Source organism: Lontra canadensis, unplaced genomic scaffold, assembly GCF_010015895.1.
Source record: "Lontra canadensis isolate GAN:19392208 unplaced genomic scaffold, GSC_riverotter_1.0 scaffold9, whole genome shotgun sequence".
NCBI classification, from domain to species: Eukaryota; Metazoa; Chordata; class Mammalia; order Carnivora; family Mustelidae; genus Lontra; species Lontra canadensis.
The window spans coordinates 6,305,304-6,328,044 of NW_022631003.1; the positions used below are offsets into that span (position 1 = coordinate 6,305,304).

A 22,741-nucleotide genomic window follows, 5' to 3' on the forward strand; every position below is an offset into this window, starting at 1 on the left:
ACACATATTACCCAATTTGATCCTAATAACAATCTGATAATACAGGTAATATTATTAGCATTTTATAGATGAGGAAACAGAGACCCACAGAAATTAACATAATTGAATGCCTCCAGCTGGGATTTGAACCACATTAACATTATAATGCCTTGAGAGTCAAGCACAATTGAGTGAATTATAGTTATTTCTCTCTCGTCTATAATTAATGGTCATTTATATTTCATGACATGGAGAAAAGCAAAACAAAACAACCCAAATCCTTGTTTGTAGTTGTAATTATCAACTGTAAACTTATTTTTACCTTTGATTTTTGAAATGCCTTTACCCAATAGAGAACATGTTACATAAAGGAAATGTATTTGTTGTTAAGTGTACTTTCTAGTAAAGAGAGACAGACTTAGATTACATGGGGTGCTATTGTATCTTGAGTGGAGAACTAGCCTTGAAATGTATGCATAATAGTAGGAAGGAAACTGAGATTGTATAGTAAGGTACCTATAAAAATGAACCACTGTCAGTTGAAATTTTAAAGGTTAGTTATAAAGAGATAGCATAGTATATAAATTTGGCTATTTGTACTTTACTATTAGATTTAATAATGTGAGATCATACCAGTAACTTAGTTTTAACCTAGTAAAGAAAGATAGTCCATTTGTTATTGTGATAATAAAGTTGCATTTTTCTTTAAATAGAGTTTTAAGTGGAAAATACTTATTGGTAGGTGATATATTTTGCAAAGTTTAAATGCAATGAACAGGAACTATAGCACCTCATATCTGTTTCAAGAGGACATGTATTAGAGGACTCTGTTATTTTGGTGTCTTCAGTCTTCCCTCTGGATTGGTTTGCATTAACATCGTCTTAATGACTCAAATATCCTTGCTAGAGATAAAACTTAAATATTTGTTACCACTTTAGCTGCTAGAATCCATCAAAATTGTACTTGAGAGAATATCTTTCCTTATGAATTCTTAAATATGGCTGAAGCAAGCAGTGGATTAGATACAGATCTAGAGGCTTCAGGAAAGATAAACAGTGTTATATTTATATCCATATATGAAGTAAGCAAAAACTGGAAGGAATTGGAAGAGGTGGGAAGTGTGGCAGATACTACAAAAAACATAACAGATATGAGAAAAGGTTGCATTTTACTTCATCCTAAATCTCTATTGATCTTGCTTTGTTTTACTAAAGCAGCTGTTCAGTTCAGGGCATTGCTGGTTTGATAAAAAGGTAAAACATTAGTGGAATAGCCTTTCACGTTTATCAGTTCATTAAAAAACCAAAACAAAACAACAATCCATTAGCAAGCTTAATGCCTTCTCTGTTTATTGCTGATTTGACAGTCTCTGGTCCTTCTCCTTTGCTGTTTAATGTGTGTGTCCTTTGTTTGTGCTGGTGGGTTTCGCTACATTTAGATGTGAGAGAAAAGCCTCTCCTTGCCATACTGATCTAATTAAATTAGCCTTTTGAGCGAAAGTATACGTTAAATAGCCCTTCTAAGCCATGAAAGAAGAGAGCTCACAACAACGTAGATTTTCTTCCTGTACTGTGGTTTCGCCTGTTTTATTTCCTCCACGAATTGATGGCCGAAAGCTTGTCCGGAATGCTTCATTTGGAGGATACAATGAACTTTCTCCTTCTTTGCCAGGTTTGTTTGTTTAATCTTGCCTTCTTTTCTTAATTTCTTGCAGGCTTTTCATTAAACTAGATATTCCAATATCTTAAAACTGCTTTTATTTAAATGAAACAGATTCTGTAGTGAAAGGTTCAGTTTTAGTGACTGCTGCTATATGGCTTGGCTTTTCCATGTTTTCTCTTAAAATCTCTTACACTCAAACTTGAGAACTAGTGTTTCAGTGAATTACAAATCTTACATTGCTGATAGCATGAATTTTTGCTTTAATTATAGAAATAAATATTATGGCCCTTTGATAAAATCAAAACCTTTTCTAGACTTGAGATAGATGTAAAATTCTATAAATAAGCAAATTAATCTGAGGTTTTTGCCAATAAAACCCAGATATTTAATATTGACACTTGTTTCGCTGTTTTCTTCAGAATAGTAACTGTGTTAAATTGATGTTTAGCTTAAGCTTTAATAGTTCAAATGCTGACTAAAGTGAAGTTTTCTAAGTATAATTTTTGAAGTAGCCTTCTTATTGTTAGATGTGTCTTTGTATAATTAGTTTGTGCTAAGAAATTGTTATTTTTAAAATAACATTTTAAAAATAAAATTGGGCATTTGACAGCTATGATTTAGACATTAAATAATTGGTTAATGAAATAGATCTTAAATTTAATTGTATGAAAAAGATTTATCATAGCAAAGATTTGGATATATATTTTAAAATCCTTTTTTCCTTTTAAAATTTTAAATTGCAACATAAATTTGTCTACTCTTTTGAGGTTATATTTTTCTTTTAAAATGAAAATATTCTTTAATATTCATGGCAAAGAAATCACTGAAACTGGTGCTTACTTTAACCATCTATAGATTTTTCTGACACATTTTGTTAAATTTGTATTATGTTTTCTGCTTCATGCTAACATTTATTCTCAGCTTTTTTGAATATTCATTCTGATAGATGATATATGCATTATTTTGATATCGTGAAACACCTTATAGAAGGTGGTACCTGGACAGTAAAAATACATTATTATAAATTCACTGATTTCATTTTCTTTCAAAAAATTCTTTCAAAAAAGAATTGGAAACCATAGTCCTGAACTGTTGCCTAAGGAGCATAAGCTTTGAACAGCATTCATAATCTGTCTTTCCTCTACTCAGTATAGCATGGTTACTGTCATGCTTCTTATGTTCTCAAAATGGTGTATGTTTTAGTATTTGTCTTTGTTCAGAAGTGGCTTTGAAAATACAACATACTGAAAAATTTTAAAGTTGCTAAGTACTCTGTTTGCTTTTACAATGTGATTTACTTCTATTTGTGTGTATGTCTCTTTTTTTAAGCTAGCAAGCTTGCTAGCAAATGTTTGCTGACTTTCATGCAATGAGTCTACTTATATTAAAGAATAACCATGTGACTCTACTAAACAACAGAAAACTTCACTTTTTAAAAGTTTGGTATTTACTTAATTAGGTAACTAAATGCAGAATTGTCAGTTTCTCTTGTCAAAGAGTATATTGAAGGTCACCCTGGGTTGATTTGTTTGAATGGAAAAGTAAATGGTTGGCTTTGTTTTCTAATTCTTGAAATAAAATCATATTCATAGGGAGGCTTCCATATTCCCCTTTTTACAACCAATAGTTGTACTGCAACCAGCCATGATGGAAAGCTCTTTAAAGTATTTTGCATTTTATCAGATAAGAAATAGAATGGAATTCTATTCATAAAGATGAAGATGTTGTAGTTGTTTTTCCAGTTAAAAAATAAAACCTATATTTTTCTGGGACCTTTCATTGTACTGAAAAAAATTTTTAGATACATTCGTTTTTACCTGACGTTATTAGAGGAGAGGTTCTACATTAGTGGTATTTTAAGATCATTTTGCCTTACTACTTTGAACATAACCTTCTTTTCATTTTAGTTTCCTAAAGAAATATATTGGTATGGCCTTTTTCTTTATGCTGAGCTATAATATAGAAATGGTACCACCTGCCCATGTATTTCCAGTAACACCATAGTGCTTTTTTTTTTTAAGTTCATGTCTGCTCATCTGTTTCTTTCCCCAGTCTTAGGTATAACTTCTAGATATGCTTATTGGACCAATCTCTAGAATAGTACCAGAAAATTTGAGTAAATAAACTAAGCAAATAAATCACTTTATGGACAAACTGTGTGAGCTTTAGTGCACAGATAGGTTTCTTTTTAGTATATTTTGACTTCTCAGAGTTTTTTGTTGTTGTTTTTTTTTTTTTTTTAGTAAAATTTCTGGATTCTTGGCTGTGTTTAATATAGTTAATCGATTTATATTTTGTAAATACCTGCTCAATCTGCATTTGTAAATAATGTACATATAATCTCATTTTAGCAAGACTGAAGCAGCATAAAGCTTGCTTTGTTATATCTAAACATTTATTGAACCAAATTTATTACGGAAGTATATGAAAAGGTTATACCTTGTTGATGATAGCACTTGTATTCTGTTAACAAATTAGAAGTTAAGGACACAGTGTTAATTTATTTAGGGATAATATTCCATTGGGTTAGTAGGAGGAAGTAAACTCTGTATTACTATACTACTTAAAAATATTTTTACGGTGACAGATACAGGGAGGACTTTCTTAAGACCAAAAAGGACTAATCATTAAAGAATGATATGGCTTAAATTTGACTACCTTAAAATTAAGAGTGGTTTATTTAAAAAAATGCAGGTAATAAAAAGATAAGAATAGGGAATTATTTGTACCATATAGATGGCAAGGGACCTGGAATACATCAAAAATTCCTATATAAATCAATAAGAAAAAGACAATATATTTATTTATATTTTAATGCACAAAGGATTGGGGCACCTAGGTGATTTAGTCAGTTAAGCATCCGACTCCTGGTTTTGGCTCAGGTCATGATCTCATGGGTCGTGGGATTGAGCCTCTTGTCAGGCTCCACGCTCAGTGGGGAGCCTGCTTGAAGATTCTCTCTCTCCCCCTCCCCCTGGGTGTGTGAGCGCATGCATGTGTGCACTCTCTCAAATAAATAAATCTTTAAAAAAAAATAAATGCCCAAAAGATCTGAGAAGGTCCTTCACAAAGAGAATGTTAAAATGGCTAATTAACATGAGAAAGTGCTCAACTTCATTAATAGTCAGGGACATGCAAACTAGAACCTCATTATACCATTGATATACGCACCCCACAGATTAGCAAAAATATTAAAAACTTGTCAATATTGATGTTACCATGAATATGGAGAAAGGAGAACTCTTACATACTATTAGTAGAAAAATAAACAATTTGGTATCCTCAAAGTTAAAGATACACATATAGTATAACCCAGGAATTCTAGAATTTAGAGAAAATCACAGGTAGGTATATATATATATATATGTCTCCCAGGATACACTGCCAAGAATATTTGTGGCACTGTTGTTGATAAGAGGGACAAATTAGGAACAACCCAAATGCGTATCTATAATCGATAGATACATAGTGGTATAGTCATGCAATTGGATTCCAATATGCAATGAAAATGAGTGAAATACGTGCTTGACGTGCTGGTAAAGAATGTTTGCAAAAGTCAAGGTGGTTGCCTTTGAGGAGATTAGACTGTGATCAAGAATGGTGCTGGGAAGTAGGGAGGATCTTATGGTATTTTGACTATTTTTTTTTTTTTTAATTTGGGTGGTGGTTCTGCCGGTATTCACTGTATACATTAAATTATACATTTACATTTTATGCATTTTCTGAAGCTGTTCTATATTTTACATATTTAATAAAATGATTACAAATAACTGGAGTCCAGTTTTGCTAATTTTTGGATCAAATAATCAAATTTTTATGTTTGAAAGGGTGAATAAGGATTAGACCTTTCTTTTTAGGAATTCACAGTTAAGTATGGAATATGAACATGAAAACAAATAATTGAAGTATATTGTGATAAATGGGGTAGTACAAATATGTATGAAATGCTATATATCTCAGAGAATGGGAGAGCTAACTCTGCCTATAGAATCAGAGCAAGGCCACCCAGAAGAGGTGTCCTTGGGTCTTGAGGGACACCCAGCATTCTAAAAATAGCATGAATTTTAAAGTTAGACCCAAGTTTGAATCAGCTCTGATACTTTGACTTACTAACATTGTCAAGTTCCTTAATTTCTGTGAACGTTGGTTTTTCTTTAATTATATAAAATATAGTTAATACGTAGGGGTTTTTGTGGTGTTGTTTTAAAGTAACTAAGTAGAGCATCTAGCATAGTGTCGTAATCACAAGTGTTCTTACAAATGGATATTGGTTCCTTTATTGTTGTTTTCATTAATATTATGTTAATTACTATTGATGAATTAGAATTAGCTAGGTGCAAAATAAGTTAAAGGGATATAGACTAAGTGAGGAAGGATGTCAAAGCAGGAGAGGTCTAATAAACTGAAAGAATAGAGAAGGCTGAGCTTTTATTTTTTTATTGAGACATAACTTACATATAGTTAAATGCATAACCTTTTGATTTTAAGTTATATATAGACCCCGTAACCACTTCCCAGATCCACATAAGACTGCCTCTTGCCCCTCCCAGTCCATTCCTTCTATAACAAAGGTAAACCACTGTAACAACCTCTAACTCTATAGATTAGGTTTGACAGTTCCTCAACTGTGTATAAGTGGAATCATACAGTATATGCTTTTTTTGTCTGTGTGGAAAGACGGCTTTTTTCACTCAAAATTGTGTCTGTTGTTTCTGTAGTAGTAATTGGTTCCTTTAATTACTACTACATTGCTGTAAAACATTCCATTGTGCAAATATATTCACTTATTCAACTTTTTTTTTTTTAATTTCTTTTCAGCATAACAGAATTCATTGTTTATGCACCACACCCAGTGCTCCATGCAATACGTACCCTCCATAATACCCACCACCTGGCTCCCCCAACCTCCCACCCCTGCCCCTTCAAAACCCTCAGATTGTTTTTCAGAGTGTATAGTCTCTCATGGTTCATCTCCCCTTCCAATTTCCCTCAACTCCCTTCTCCTCTCTATCTCCCTTTGTCCTCCATGTTATTTGTTATGCTCCACAAATAAGTGAAACCATATGATAATTGACTCTCTCTGCTTGACTTATTTCACTCAGCATAATCTCTTCTAGTCCCGTCCACGTTGATACAAAAAAAAATATGGAACGCCTCACGAATTTATGTCATCCTTGCGCAGGGGCCATGCTAATCTTCTCTGTATCGTTCCAATTTTAGTACATGTGCTGCTGAAGCGAGCACCACTTTTTCAACTCTTAATAACCATTTGAGTTGGTTTCAGACTTTGGCTATTATGAAGAAAGCTGCTATGAACATTTTTGTATCTTATTTTGACAAATATACCCAACCATTTCTGTTGGGTATATCTAGGATTAGAATTGCATTGTGTTAGAATATCCGTAAATTCCGCTTTAGTATGTACTTTCAAACAGTTTTCCAAAGAGGTTATGCCCCATTATATTCTTACCAGTAGTGAGTAGAGATCCAGTTGCTCCACATTCTCATCTGTACTTGGAAGGTAGTATCCCTTTAATTTTAGCCATTTTGATAGGGTATAGATTTCTGTATCATTAAGGCAGTGGGGAGGATAGTAGGAAGAGAATTTACTACCTAAAATCACTAACAAGCAAACTTGGTAAAAAGTTATGATCTGAAACTGCTCTGCATTATTAATAATGGTCAATAATGTGTTACAAGCTTCAGAATTTTGTCTATAAATACCACTTTTTTAAAAAAGTAATTTTAAAGTAATTTTTATCTCCCACACATTGTAGAAAATAATAATTTATTAATATTAAGAATCACTTACTATAGGGGCGCCTGGGTGGCTCAGTTGGTTACACATCTGCCTTTGGCTCAGGTTATGATCCCAGGGTTCTGGGATCCAGCTCCACATCTGGCTACCTGCTCTGTGGGGAGCCTACTTCTCCTTCTCCCTATGCCACTCCCCCTGCTTGTGCTAGCTCTATCTCACTCTGTCAAGTAAATACATAAAATCTTAAAAAAACAAAAAAAAGATTATCTTGCCCTCTCCCTCCATGCTCGCACTTGCTCTCTCTCTAATAAACAAATCTTAAAAAAGAAAGAATTACTTATAAAATATTACTACTCTGAATAAATATTTTAGAGTTTTTCAACTGAATTAGGTAACTTTGGTTTGCTTTATACTAAAGTCTAAAATTTTGATAAGTTATTTAAAATTTCATGTTGCATTTATGGAATAGTTTAATTTCTCCCTAGTATTGGGATTAAGTGATCATCCTTACTGCAGTTGGAGAGTAGGGGAAAATACTTCCTTCTTCGTATTATAGAAACCAATTCAATAAAATCTCTGGATTAGGAAATTGGAATGGATTTGTTTTTAGCTAATATAAGTGAAATAGAGAAAAAAGTATAATTAATATGTTAGAAATGATTTTTAAATGCTTCAGGCACTGGTGCTACTGATGATTTTTTTAAGTGCTACTTTATGAATAATGATGTATGTATTTTTAATATAGGCTTTTGTTGGACTTAGAACAAATGGTTATAGGGAAGAGTTAATAATACTTGCCTTTAAAAGTAGAAGGAACATTTTTAAATTGAATACTGCTCCTTTTATATCTGCCACACAAATTTCAGTGTTAACATTTCTCTAATTATACTGTTAATAACATTAATCTGTTCATTGCTTTTGGCATACTGTTATGTTAATATGTTACATAATTGCAGGGATCCCTGCATGTTCATCCTTGTGCATTTATGTATTTTAGATTCATCCTTTTAGAATTTGTATACAGTAGTCGGTACTGATGATCATCTTAAGAGTCAACATGAATTGAATGTATACTATGTGGAAAATAGTATGCTAAATGCTCTCTAATGGATCCTCATTTAATTCTCACAATAAAAACATTGTTAATATTTTTTTAAGTCTGTCCCTCAGTTTAGGTTGATTTTCCTCTAGTCTTTTATCACCAGTTGTAGAATTGTTTACAATTTGGCAAGAGGTATTAAAAGATGCTGGGTTGGCTCTTTCAGTTAGGATTGTTCATTAGAAAAAAGCTCACTACAGGGTAGCATGGGTGGCTCAGTCACTTGAGCAACTGACTTGGTTTCAGCTCAGGTGTTGATCTCAGGGTCCTGAGATCGAGCCCCTCCCATGTCAGGCTCTGCACTCAGTTGGGGAGTCCCTCTCTTTCTCTCTGTCTCTCTCTCTCTCTCAAAATAAATAAATAAATCCTTAAAAAAAAAAAGTTCACTAGAATAAAAGCTCCATGAGGCCTGAGTTCATGCAGAGTGCTCTAGGAGCACAGAAAAGAGGTATTTAGCTTCATGTTGATGGGTTCAGTTAATAATTAATTAATTATTATCAGTTATCAGATAATAATTATCAGTTAATAATTAACAAGCCTTACTTCATTCTAAAGAGTTATTATACTACATATGATCCCTTAAAAGTATTTCAAACTGTAATTAGTCTAGGCTTTTTGTACCAATATATATCAAATACAATGTATATTTGAAATTGGATGACTTATATGCATTTGCTTCTTAATGCCTGAATGCTATATAGTAATACTAAAATAATAACAATGTTTTTTAAAGGTTTTGAAAGAGGAAAGGAAGACATTTCTCAAAATAAAGATGAATCTTCACTTTCTATGTCAAAGAGCAAGGTAAGGATGTGTTATTCCCAAATAAATGATTATGACATTTTTCTAATATTTAAGAAGAAGAACTAACAATAAAATTCTATCAGATTTTTAGGGTATGTTTTTATGTTGGTATATCTAAATCATGCAGTGTATATGAAGAAAGGAGTTCCACTGGGGTTGATGTTGGTCCTCTTGGTTACTTGGAAATACAGCCTATTGGTAACCAGTGTGTTCTCTCCAGAGTTATACTGCAAGAAGTTTTTGGTTGTGGAATCAAAGTTCAGTGACTGTCAGAAAATTCTGTTTCTTAAGCTAGTAAATTCTCTGCGGTTCATAGCTACTGAGAGCTACTACCCATTATTTTCCTGCCGTAGCTACTAGTCTTTAGCTGTCCTTATGGTAGCAGTTGTGGCATTCCACTGTGAAAAACTGTTAAATGATTAAACACCCCTTTCTTAGCAAAATAGAAGTGGGCATATGTGTGACGAACAGAACATGAAAAAACCCTACATTTTTGTTTCCATTCATGGCAGTGGTTGGGAAGGGTCCATGACTTTTTTTTTAATGTATAATTTTACCCAAATTTTATCCAGACTTTTCAAGTATTCATTACTTAAATATCTATCATATGTGTAAAAGTACTTAGGATAGAAGTTTTCATAGTAACGTGTGTGTGTGTGTAAGAAATTTCTTGATCATTTTATGGGATGTGTAATTAAAGAGAAAATAATTTATCTGGAGTCTTCAGTAGCTAGATATATAATGAAATTTATAGAGTTTTTAAAACCTATTTTCAAGCAGTTAATACCAGAGTTGGTGAATATATGGTAGAACAGTATTCCTACTCAGAAGTCTAAATACTTAAACCCCACACTTATATATCAGAGCCACCTATATGTAGTGTCTAAATTGGGGGGAGGGAAAGAGGGAGGGTAGGGAGCCCCCCAAAAAGAAAATTTACATACCTTAATGAAGCAGGGTGGATAAATGAAAAAAAAAAAATCGGCGTTAGAGCTGTACTTCTAATAACGCCAATCATATATGACTCTTTAAATTAACAAAAATCAAATGAAATTAGAAGTTTAGTTCCTCAGTTACACTAGCCACATTTCAAGGGCTCAGTAGCCACCACATATGGCATTTCTGTCTTTCAGAAAGCTCTGCTGGACAGCACTTTAAAGTCAAAAAAGCAAGTTTGAGATTCATATACATTACCTGTGACTTCTTGGATACCAATTACAGTTATTTTAATAGCTATTTTATTTTAAGAGCTTACTATGTGTCCCCTTAACTCATAACAGTACTAGAAAGTAGTAGATATTATTGGCCCCATTTTCTAAGTGAACAACTGAAGCTTAGAGAAATTAAATAAGGGTTAGAGTAGTAAAGCTGAGATTCAAAATGGCTTCAGTTTTCTTATCTGTACAAAGGAGATAAGGTCCTTGTCCCAGATTATGATACTGCAACTGCCTGACAGAGTACCTGGTTAATAGTAGGTATTTGAGAATTCATCTTCTTTCTTTGAATAAGAATTACAGTGGGGGACACCTGGTTGGCTCAGTTGGTAGAGCATGTGACTCTTGATCTTGGGATCCTGAGTTCAGGCCCCACATTGAACACGGAGTTTATTTAAGAGGGGGGGATTATAGTAAATGAGTGGGATTCTTAACATGGTAACTAGTGTAAGTAAAATTGTACTTAAATCCTGATATTTTCCAATAGTTGAAACCTATCGATTCTGCCTTAACTTAGATTTAATCCTTGTTTATTCTGTTAGCTGAAGAGATGCATAGTCACCTGTTTGTCCTTAAATATTCTAACACAAAACCCACTCTTGTTTTTCACGACAATCCTAAAATTTATACATTTATCATTAAGCCACAGTCTCATGGAATTCTGATCATGTTAACCATACTTAAGTAACTTCAGGAAACAGAGTTTTGTTACTCCTTCTATAATCAGTGTGCATAACTGAGACCATCATAATTTTAACCTTATATTTTTCTGAATTTGATGCAAAAAGTATTAATACTGCCATTTTGGTCATGGGATTTGGGATTATTTCTTAAAATATATGAATACACTTTTTTTACCCCCCCCCATTTTTAAAAAATAAAGGCAGTTTCTATTTCTCATGCATCTTTTAAGTGATTGAATTGAAAAAGTCAGTTAATCAAATCCGTCCCATCTTGCTGTTAGCATTTTTAAAGGTATTTTTAGTAGTCCATCTCAACAGAAGGAATTACCAGCATGGGTAATGTATTTAGTGGGATAAAAGTAATCCTGTTACAAGGATAGTGGTTTTTGAGCCCAGATCTATGTATTGACTTGATTCTCCAGTCATACATACATCTGCTTATCTATAGGGATGCTAAATATCTATTACTTGCTGTAAAAATATATTTACCGGGATATTTAAGAAACCCTCCAAATCAGGATATCTGAATTAGTCATATTAACATTATTATTATCCCTTATATCTGTAGTATTTTAAGTTTTCAAAGCAAGAGGAAAGTATTCTTATGTGTTAATGTTCCAGTTATTTAAAGGTCAGATTTTTGACAGCACTTGCCCTCTATAGTCACAAACCTGAAACGCAATATATACCAAGTAGTATGTTAAACATATCATGCACACTACCTCATTTAACCCTCAAAGCAACCCTACAATAGGAATATTCTTATTTTACAAACAAGGAAACTAAGACTGAAAGAGATTGAATAACCTGAAGTCACACAGCCCTTAAGAGGACAATAGTTACAGGGGGGTAGGTGATGAAAAGAAAGAAGGGAAAAGAAAATATAACATACTGAGCATTCTAAGGCCATTTAATGAAGAAACAAACGATACTATACATTAAACCCTGTGGTTATCATTAAGATAGTGTTCAGTTAAGGGTTTTGTTTTGTTTTGTTTTTTAATTTATATTTTTAAGATTTTTTTTTATAATTTTAGTTTGTGTTGTTTTATTTTTATTTATTGTTTCTTTTTTTTTTAAGATTTTATTTATTTGACAGAGATCACAAGTAGGCAGAGAGGCAGGCGGCGGGGTTGGGGCAGGGTGGAGGTAAGCAGGCTCCCTCCTAAGTAGGGAGCCCGATGCAGGGCTCAATCCCAGGACCCTGGGATCAAGACTGGAGCCGAAGGTAAAGGCTTTAATTCACTGAGCCACCCAGGCACCCCAAGGTTATTTTTTCTTTAAAGATTTCATTTATTTATTTGACAGACACAGATCACAGGTAGGCAGAGAGGCAGGCAGAGAGAGAGAGAGGAAGGGAAGCAGGCTCCATGCTGAGCAGAGAGCCCAGTGCGGGACTCAATCCCAGGATCCTGGGATCATGACCTGAGCCAAAGGCAGAGGCTTAACCCACTGAGCCACCCAGGCGCCCCCAATTGAGATTTTAAAAGAAGGGCAAATTAGTTTTATAAAATATTTCCAACAAAAATAGTTTGTGTTTTGCTATTTAAAAGGAAACCTGTTGATCCAGAAAACTTAAGTGTAGTGTATTTAAAAAACTTGTAAAACTTGGTCAGTGGGGTTTTTTATTGTTGTTGTTGTTGTTGTTGTTTCCCCAGAACTGCCTACACAGAATGGCAAGGATTCCTTGAAATAATGTGTTCTCTAAAATTTACCAAGTTCACATGGACCCCCCCTTCTGGCCTGCTGGTGCTTTATATACTAGAATCTTTTAGGAATCACCAAGCCAGATCATGTCATGTGAGGGAAGCATTTCCTGTTATTCATGAAGATAAATCTTAAATTTGAGTCTGACTAAAATTCTGTGTGAATAGTTTTAAAAGGTGAGAAATCATTACAGTGAAATGGCTAAGAGCATGAGAATTAGGTAGACCAGGGTACAAATCCCAGTTCATCTACTTACTGGCTCTGTGACTTTGGGAAGTTATTTCTAATTGGTTAGAAATTTGGGAAGTTATTTCTAATTGGTTATTAGCAAAAGGGAGATACTGTTACTATCTCATAGGATTGCTTTAAGGTTATATGATGTAGTGGAATGAGGTAGTGCACATGAAGTGTTTAGAAAAGTTCTTGGTAAAGAATAAGCACCCATTACTTTCCATTAGTGTTTATTCTTCACTTACTAGTGTCTAAGAAGTACATTATAACACACATTTTCCTATTAAGATGTGAGAAATAGAAATCATCCTGTTCTGATGGTAGCTATGCCATCTTTAGGTTTTTGGGGACAAGGAGAAGACAGAGACCATTTGGGATTGAGCAACTTTATAAATTTGTTTTGGTATCACAATCAATGCCATTGCCACGAGAGTAAGTAGTATGATGTTTCAAGTTCAGTTCTCAAGGGAGTGACTTCAACAAAAATTTAATTGGGTTGATCCCCACCTTCTGCATTAAGCATAGTTTGCAGTTCCCTTCTATCTAGTGCAGCCAGTTATTGTCATCATCACCATAATAACCCGTATTTTTTTAAATTAAGTAACATTTTTATTTTTTTTCAATATTTCCTTATTTGCTCCCTAAAAATTTTTTTTATTAACATATAATGTATTATTAGCCCCAGGGGTGCAGGTCTGTGAACCGCCAGGTTTACAGTTCACAGCACTCACCATAGCACATACCTTCCCCAATGTCCATAGCCCAACCATCCTCTCCCTACCTCCCCCAACCCTCAGTTTGTTTTGTGAGATTAAGAGTCTCTTATGGTTTGTCTTCCTTCCGATCCCACCTTGTTCCATTTATTCCTTTCCTACCCCCCAAACACCCCATGTTGCCTCTCAACTTCCTTGTATCAGTTTTTGTTTTTGTTTTTAAAAATTTTATTTATTTATTTGTCAGGGAGAGAGAGTGAGAGCAAGCACAAGCAAGGGGAGCATCAGTCAGAGCAGGCATTGGGAGAAGCAGGCTTCCTGCTGAGCAAGGAGCCGGATATAGGGCTCAATTCCGTGACCCTGGGATCATGACCTGAGCCAAAGGCAGACGCTTAACCAACTGAGCCACCCAGATGCCCCAATAACCCATATTTTGTATCGAGTAGCAGAGGTGTTTTTTCAGAGAGGTAAAAAAAATGAGTTCCACATGCTAGTTTAATTTTTATTTTATTAATTCATCAGATATTTAGTGAGCCCTTTCTTTTCCCCAGGTGATAGCTAGGTACCATTGGTGAATAAGTATGGTCCCTGCCTTCATGGCTCTTAAAATTGAGTGAGGGAATTTATACCCAGAATTTTGTTATATATAATCACACCTAGTGCTTTGCAGGTATAACGATTCAGCATTTGAAAGCCACCATTTGGATCAAGCCCCGTATACTTTTTTGGCCCCAAGAGTCATGCTAAGAACTTTGAATACCTTCTTCTGTGTCTAATAATAGATAAAACAGTAGATAAAAATGAAAATCATAGGACACATGACACTAAACATGTTTAATTTTATTGTCCAAGATTTACAAAAGCAACTTTCACATTTATGCTCTTTTATTCTGGTGAAAGAATGTAGTCTCTTCAAAAGAGTGCTGTATTAGGAGACCTATTATTCTGGTCCCTGTTACATTGTTAGTTTAGAAAATCACCTCCAGAACCTCCCTTTCACAATTTGTAAAATGGAGATAAAATCACTTGTTATGTCTATTCAAGATTGATTTCTTTATCTGAGAGAGGGAGAGAGAGTAAGAGTGCACCTATGGGGACGGGCAGAGAGAGAGGAGTGAACTCCATTAAGCGCAGACCCCAATGTGGGTCTGGATCTCACACCCTGAGATCATAACCTGAGCCAAAATCAAGAGTCAGCTGCTTAATTGACTGAGCTACCCAGGCGCCTCTATTTGTCAAGGTTCTTATGAAGATCAAATAAAAATAAGTATGAGCAAAGTCGGAAAACAAGTTTAAGACAATAATAACGGACACTGGATAGGCAGGAAGAAGTAGATGCTAGGAATACTGGTTTTTAAACACTACAAATTTACAAATTAGATGGTGTTTAAATACTAATTTCTGATGATACATGTGTAGCAGTAGGGCAATGTGTGCAGTAACTTGCTAGAATGTACATGGTTTGGTTTATTTAGAATATTTTAACTTAAGAAATTACGTTACTTTGGATACTTTTAAGAATAAATAATTGCATATGCGTCTTAGAAATATTCTGGAAAATGGAATGCACAAATTACAAATGATCTTATTTAACCTCACATTGTAGATTAATTTATTGATTAGGGTTTTGGGGTTTTTTTAGTTAGGTTTTTTTTTTTTTAAGTAATCTCTACATCCAACATGAGGCTTGCAGTCACAATCCCAAAATCAAGAATTGCATCCTTTTCTGACTGAGCCAACCAGGCATCCTTGATTAGTGTTTTGTGCTTTTGTGGATTTAACATGGATTACTTTAAACTGAAACTATCTATCTATATAGAGAAAATTGACACTTGAAAATTTATTTTAGCCTAAATCACAGCAATAAATGGGAAGAATTCACAAACATAGCTTTAACATTAATTTTTATATTCTGTATGTATAAAAAAGTGAAGGTTTGATTATGATTTCTCTTTTGTTTATTTCTATGTGATTTCAGTCTGAATCTAAACTTTATAATGGCTCAGAGAAGGATAGTTCTGCTTCAAGCAAGCTCACAAAAAAAGAATCTCTCAAGGTTTGTTTCCAGTTATTATCATAAATAACATTATGCTTTGCATGTGCTTTTGAAAATGGGCTAACAAGATAAATAGGTGTCTCCTAAGGAAAGAAAAATAGTATCCAGACAGGCACACATAAAGAATGTTAATATTTGTATGGCACACTGGAGTCAACAGAGGAGGCTACTTGATGACTGTCCAGTGCTGCGTCGGGCCTCAACTGGCCATGCCTTTGGCTGAGGACTGGATAGCTCTGCACAGTTGTACCTATTTAGGCACATCACTGTGTTGTAGAACGTGTAATGGGAAGCTCTAGTGCTTTTTGAAATTCAAGTTTACTAACTGCAGGATTATGGGCTGAATTTGACCCACAGGTAGATATATTTTAATCTATACAATGTTCTAAAAATTTGAGGTAACAAATACAAGTTCAGCTTTCCAGCCTCTCTTTAAGAAATACGGCCTTGGGCTTGCCTTCCAGAATGGCCACAGATCCTGGATCTTCAGAAATACATGCTTTCTAATTGACTCTGATCCCTGCATGGTCTGTTTTACCCCTTTTTTTCTTATATCTGATCCTGGATGCATTTGTGTTTACAATCCCATATTAAATCAACTGTTATTCAGATATGCATATTAATAAAGACTAAAAGTTTGAAGTTTTTTGGCCATAGAATTATTTAAATTTTTTAGATGTATATAGTCTTTTTGTCATTAAGTGCAACTAGGAGTGTTTTATAGCTAAAAGAAATGTATTACTGATAGTTTATCACCACTCTTCTCCCATCCATGTAATAACAATAAAGTAATAATAAGACTATATTAATCCACTGCAACCTTCCCAGATTATCTGAGAGGTAACTTATGAAGGTATTTTGATATTTTGAATGAATTAATATCATTTTATGATTTCTTAATTATTTATATCTCGTATCTTCATATCAGGAAAACAAAATTGCCAGTTGAAAACAAATGCAGCATTGTTTGTAATATGAAAAAACTGATAACAGAATGGATTTCCATCAGTAAGAGAACTTAAGAAAAATTATAGAAGCAGTTAGCATGATGGTTAAGAGCATGTCCTTTAAAGCCAGTCTGCCTTTGATGAATCGTGCCTCCATGACTTACTAGCTGTGTGATCCTGGGCAAGTTACTGTTTGTGCCACAGTTTTCTCATCTGTAAAATAAGGATAATAATTGTCTTACTTTCTGGGGTTATTTTGAAGATTAAATGAGATGGTACTTGTAAAGTGCTTAGAACAGTAACGGGTGTGCAGAATGTGTCCAGTAAACATTTAGCTGTTACTGTTTTTTTCATACTATGAAGCTTATGTGGCAATTAAATGAATGAAGTAGGCGTGGAGATGCTCCAAAAAATATTGAATGGGAGAACTTTAAAAAAAAAAAAACGTTTAAAAAAACAAAGCCACGAAAGCTGTGTATCTCTATAGATTATATACATAGAAAAAACCTGAAAAGATAGTGTTTTCCAAAAGTGTTAATAGTGGTCAATTCTGGGGATTGGAATAGGGTAGAGTATAGTAAAGACAGCTTTTAGCTTTATTTGTGTTGTTTCAAATTCTTACCATGAGAGTGGATAGATACATGTAGTATTGTGTAATTTAAAAAGATAAAATTCTTCAAAAAGATAACAGAGAACTAGTGATCAGAAAAACTAGATTCTAACCTCTAAAAATTCCTACCAGCTCTTAAAAAGTGTTTTTTTTAAATCCTAAGATGCTAGAATTCTAAAACAGGTTTAGAATCTTATATTCTACATGTTATAGACCTAAAATTTTTGGAAAGAAATTGCCCATTTCTAATGAATTTTTAATTTTTCTATTATTTGTATAAAATAGGTGCAAAAGAAAAATTACAGAGAAGAAAAGAAAAGAGCCACAAAGGAGTTACTCAGTACAATCACAGATCCTTCTGTTATTGTTATGGCTGATTGGTTGAAGGTCAGTTTGCATTGAAGCTTGAATTCAAATTGCTGGATGTTTACCTACTGGAACAGGAAAGCCCAGAGTGCACCTAAAGCCTTCAAGACAAAAACAACTCCTGGGATGATTGTTTATCACTGGCAACCTATTAATTGTATCCCAGAGGATCTATGTTCCAGTCTTAATGGGGAGAAGGAAACTTAACGTTGTCTGTCTTGAAATAACATAAATATAGATAGCAGTTCTTTTTAAAAAGCTTTTTAGTTTGTGTGGTATTATACAGTCTAGAGAAATATTTTGCTGTTCAGACTGTCATTTAGTATTATTGTAGACTTGGTGTATGCATTATTGAGAAGATATGAAATAAAATTAATGTAAAAGTTATCATTCAGAAAGGATTAATTTTTAGAAAAACATGCATATTGATGTTCTTTCCACTTACTTTTATTTCCTTTTTTATCATCCCCCACTATCCTCCTCCTCATTCTTACCTGATGAATATTCAGTTGGAATCTTTCAGACTAATGCTAAGTTTAAGAATGATCTTGTTCAGATTCTGACTCCTAGGAAATTTAGTTCCTGACCTTAACCTAAAAATCACCTCAGCCCTGAAAGTTTTCCACTCTCCCAAAAAGTTGGTCGAACCTCCAAAGTAAAATTGTTAGATCTTTTGTGGATGTTCTCTCATTAAAATGGGAACCTAATGATAGTTTTCTTGTTAGTTCAGGTAGTACTAGGGTTTTCTTCAGTGTTGTGCTGAAAACACATTCTGACTTACTTTGACTCTACTTAGAAGTCTTTAAGCTCTATGTCTCACTTGAGTTTTTCAGAGCTAAACTTCTTTCTGTCTTCTAACATTGGATTCCTACAACTAATCCCCTAGAAGTCTCCAACACATCCCCTGCGTGACTTTCTAAATCATACCTTCATTTTGATATTTGCCATCCATGTTCTATTGTCACATGTCCCAGATCTAGAATGTTATCTTAGGATAACTGTTTTGCTTTTCTTGTCTTTTAATTTCTTATATATAAGCACATACTTTTCTCAAAGATATTCTCGTTTCTTCATTCCTGGCTCAAAATTCCCCCTTACTAATTTTTTCTTCTTTACAATTACAGTGGTATGCCTATTTCAGACTTAGGGAGTCCTATATTTATTTCATAATTCATAAAAGTGTTTGTTGAGAGAGCAGATGTTTTACAGTAAATAAAAATGAGGATAATTACTAGTTTTTATTCTAAATATATTAGCATTCTTTTCAGTATTGTGAATTCAGTGACTTGCATAGAAACATTTTAGTGGATGACAGAAATAGAAATTGATAGGAGAAACAGTTATAGACCTGTTACTGACATAACATTAAACCCTGGGATAAGGAACATTTTGAGACTAGAGAGAGAGATTCAGGTAACTGTATTTTTAAATTCCCCCAAGAACTTAAATGGCCTACTTTAAGTAATTACTAAGAACAAAGTAATTTAGAGAAGGTAATTTTAGGGGTTGGAAGAGAGTTCTTCCCTCTTCCTACCACTCAGTGAATACATAGGGAATAAATGCCTGGTGTATGTGCTAGCAGTGATTTCAGCACTGTTGATGTAGTGTGTGTGTTGGGTGTGGGGAGGGGTCTTAAAAGGTAGAATAATCTTGGGATGCCTGGGTGGCTCAGTCAGTTAAGGCTGCCTTGGGCTCAGGTCATGATCCCATAGTCCTGGGATCAAGTCCCACCTCGGGCTTCCTGCTAAGCTGGGAGCCTGCTTCACGCTCTGCCTGGTGCTCCCCCTGCTTGTTTGCACAGGCGCACGCACTCTCCTTCTCTCTCTCTCTAACAAATAAATAAAAATCTTTTTTAAAAGGGTGGAATTTTCTTATACTCTCACAGATAAAATTACAGTAGCTGCTAGTAAGAGGAGAATCTCGATACTAGGAAAGTATGTTTTAATGGCTCCTGAGCTGGCCGGGAGGGTTTGGCATTATTTTGAAACTGTTCACTAGCCCCTGGCTAGACTTTAAGTTACTCAGAGGCAGGAGCCATGCTATTTTTACCTTTGTGTGCAGGTAGTAGCTTACCATCTAGTAGCTTAAAAAAAAATCTACTGAGTCTAAAGTGTATATTTTGTGGAAATTTTAGATTAAAATATCCTATATAAAAACTGAGTTTTTATATTGCAGAGCAAAAAAGAAAAAGAGCTTTATTTCCTAAACAAACTTATCTTTCTGTAGATTCGTGGTACTCTAAAGAGCTGGACCAAGTTGTGGTGTGTTTTGAAACCCGGTGTGCTACTGATTTATAAAACCCAGAAAAATGGTCAGTGGGTAGGAACAGTCCTTCTGAATGCCTGTGAAATCATTGAACGTCCATCAAAAAAGGATGGCTTTTGTTTCAAACTTTTTCATCCTTTAGAGCAGTCTATTTGGGCAGTGAAGGTAAGTAAGCGCTTGTTACATAGGTGAAAGGTAAAGATGATCACCTGTGAGTTTCAAAATGGAGATAAATCAATCTGACCCCTGCCAGGACGTCTAAATTTGCTTGTTTTTAAGTGCATTATTCCTCTTTTTATCTCTACCCGCGATGAACTGTGTACACCAAAAGGCTTTGTTTTCCTTTAAGATCTAACTTAAAAATGCACTACATGCTAATAAAATAAATGGATTTAGTTTAAATTTTGACAAAGCAACTGTTTTAGTTTCTAAAAAGGTCAGTTTTACATAAATAAAGGGTTTGGGGGAAGCCACCTAATTGAGACTTGGGGTTAAACAAAAGTAACTTCAGCTTTTAAATATTTCTTGGTTTTGCTTAATTAGGCAATATATATACACCTATAAAATATCTGGACTTTTAACCTTGATTTCAGTAGCCTATAGTCATAGCAGGACCAAATTTAGGATTAGAGAGTTAATTCCATTCCGGGATTAGGCATTTCCCACAGGGAAAGAATTTAACCCAAATAACGTCTGTTCATTATGTATCATGTCATTCTCAAGTGAAAAAAGAAAAAAAATAACTTTCAAAACCTTTTATGCACAGTATTTATTCTTCACTACTACTTTTAGGGATTGTATGAGTTATAATGAATTTTTAAATTATTAAAAAATATTTTTAATGTCAAATTTATTGAATTCTCACTATTGTTGGGAGGGAAATTTGTCCATTAGATCATCATCAGAACATTTCCACAAGCAAAATATGCTTAGGACATTGTTTAAACAACTTTAAAGTCAGTATCCTATGATAGGGTAAAAGTAATATTTATCAGTTCTTACTTTGTATAAGGTACTCTTGAGCACTTTTGTGGACTCTTAAAAATTCTCATACCTTAGCAGATTGTAATTTTCTCTGTTACCCATATTAAGAGATTGAGGCCTAAATAGGTTACTTAAGTAATTTTTCTAGCATGGAACCAAGCTCAAAACCCAAGTAGTGTGACTGGATCCTACTCTCTGCTGGTTCTAGGAGCTGGCCTATAAAATATAAAGCTATTTGAAAATACCCAAGTGGTATTACAGGACTTGTTAAAATTATATTGACTTTTTCTTTTTTTGTTTTTTGTTTTTCTTTCATTTTGAATCTATATCTTCTTTATGTTTATGCTTCTCAAATTCATTTTATTCTTTGATCTTACAGCTTAAAATTATGGTTTGTCTGTCAAAATTATACTATTAATTCTATCCTCAGATTTTCTCTCCAGGGAAGAACTGGGTTCACCTGAGGTTAGCCTTGGTGATACTAATTACTGTAGAGTTCTTGGTGCTGTATATTCCTGGCCAAAAAACAGCAATAACAAAACTCATTTCTTTCTGGAAAAATAAAATTAGCTTTTTTCATTGGTATTTTATAACAGTTTTATCAATGGTTGTGAAATGGAGATTTTTTTCCCCTAGATCTAGTCAAAATTCATTTTTTTTTCTTATAAATTATATTTCCAGCTTTTTTTTAGGTCTCTCGAAATTTAATATTATTTATCTTAGTAGTATCTGTGGGATGGAAATTTCTCTTTTAAATTGAAGTTTGGTCTAGTATAATAAATTGCAGGTTTCTCTTTACTACATAAATAAGTTAGCTATAAGTTATTCAGTTTTCTGGTAAGGAGCAATATTTGTTGGAAGAGGAAAACTTTTCTTATACTTACCATCTGCTTTCTTAAGCATGGGATTAAAGCTTGTTTGCTTTTAGGTTATAACCCATACCTATCTTAGATTGTTACAGGTAATAATGGATAATATCAAGTTGAGATTTCATAATACCTACTGTATACTGTTTATTTTATTTTGTTTTAAGGGTCCAAAAGGTGAAGCAGTTGGATCTATAACTCAGCCCTTACCTAGCAGTTATCTGATCATCCGAGCTACTTCAGAGTCAGATGGTAAATACAGATTTTGATGGATTTGATTTGGGTCCTGATTTTTAAGGGTTTATTTTATATACCACTGTGTATTTACCTTTGGGGATAATCTCTTTAGTATGGTATTTGCAGCAGAGGTATTGTAATCATAAATTGCTTATGATACTAAAATATCATTAACGTTGTAGACAAACAGGGAAATCTGATAGGAAGGAAGCATTGTAAAATCAAGTGACAAATGGGCAACCTGAAGTTATCTTCTTCATCCTCCATTGATGTATTAACACCTTTTGACTTTGTTAGTGTTCTTTGTGGTAACTCATTAAGTTTTATAATTTTAGAGGTATATTTAATATACTATTTGTATTTTATTATAAAAATTAACGTTTATGGGGTGCCTGGGTAGCTCAGTTGGTTGAGCGTCCAACTGTTAGTTCTAGCTTGACTGGGAGATCAAGCCCCACGTCAAGCTCCGCACTCAGCAGGGAGTCTGTTTCCCCTCTGCCCCTCTTCCGTGTTCTTGCACATGTACTCTTTCTCTCAAATAAATGAATCTTTAAAAAAA

General features: G+C 34.0%; 1 protein-coding gene and 2 non-coding genes across 13 annotated transcripts in view; 2 read left to right on the forward strand and 1 right to left on the reverse strand.

Annotated features, from left to right (window-relative positions):
- Positions 1-22,741, forward strand: part of OSBPL8 (oxysterol binding protein like 8) — a 156,578-nt gene that overhangs the window by 99,129 nt on the left and 34,708 nt on the right. For 10 of the 11 annotated variants that reach the window (XM_032854726.1, XM_032854727.1, XM_032854728.1 and 7 more), the window contains 5 exons: positions 9,233-9,303; positions 15,830-15,907; positions 17,750-17,851; positions 20,057-20,260; positions 22,113-22,197. In XM_032854726.1, the coding sequence (XP_032710617.1) occupies positions 9,233-9,303; positions 15,830-15,907; positions 17,750-17,851; positions 20,057-20,260; positions 22,113-22,197 (540 nt within the window). Of the gene's footprint in view, positions 1-1,467; positions 1,652-9,232; positions 9,304-15,829; positions 15,908-17,749; positions 17,852-20,056; positions 20,261-22,112; positions 22,198-22,741 lie in introns of those variants that run through there. The other variant, XM_032854730.1, reaches the window with a different exon arrangement.
- On the reverse strand, positions 6,782-6,886 carry LOC116866462. Its single transcript, XR_004382394.1, has one exon. It is a non-coding gene; the product is annotated as a U6 spliceosomal RNA (small nuclear RNA).
- On the forward strand, positions 9,649-9,776 carry LOC116866484. The gene has a single exon (XR_004382413.1). It is a non-coding gene; the product is annotated as a small nucleolar RNA SNORA41 (small nucleolar RNA).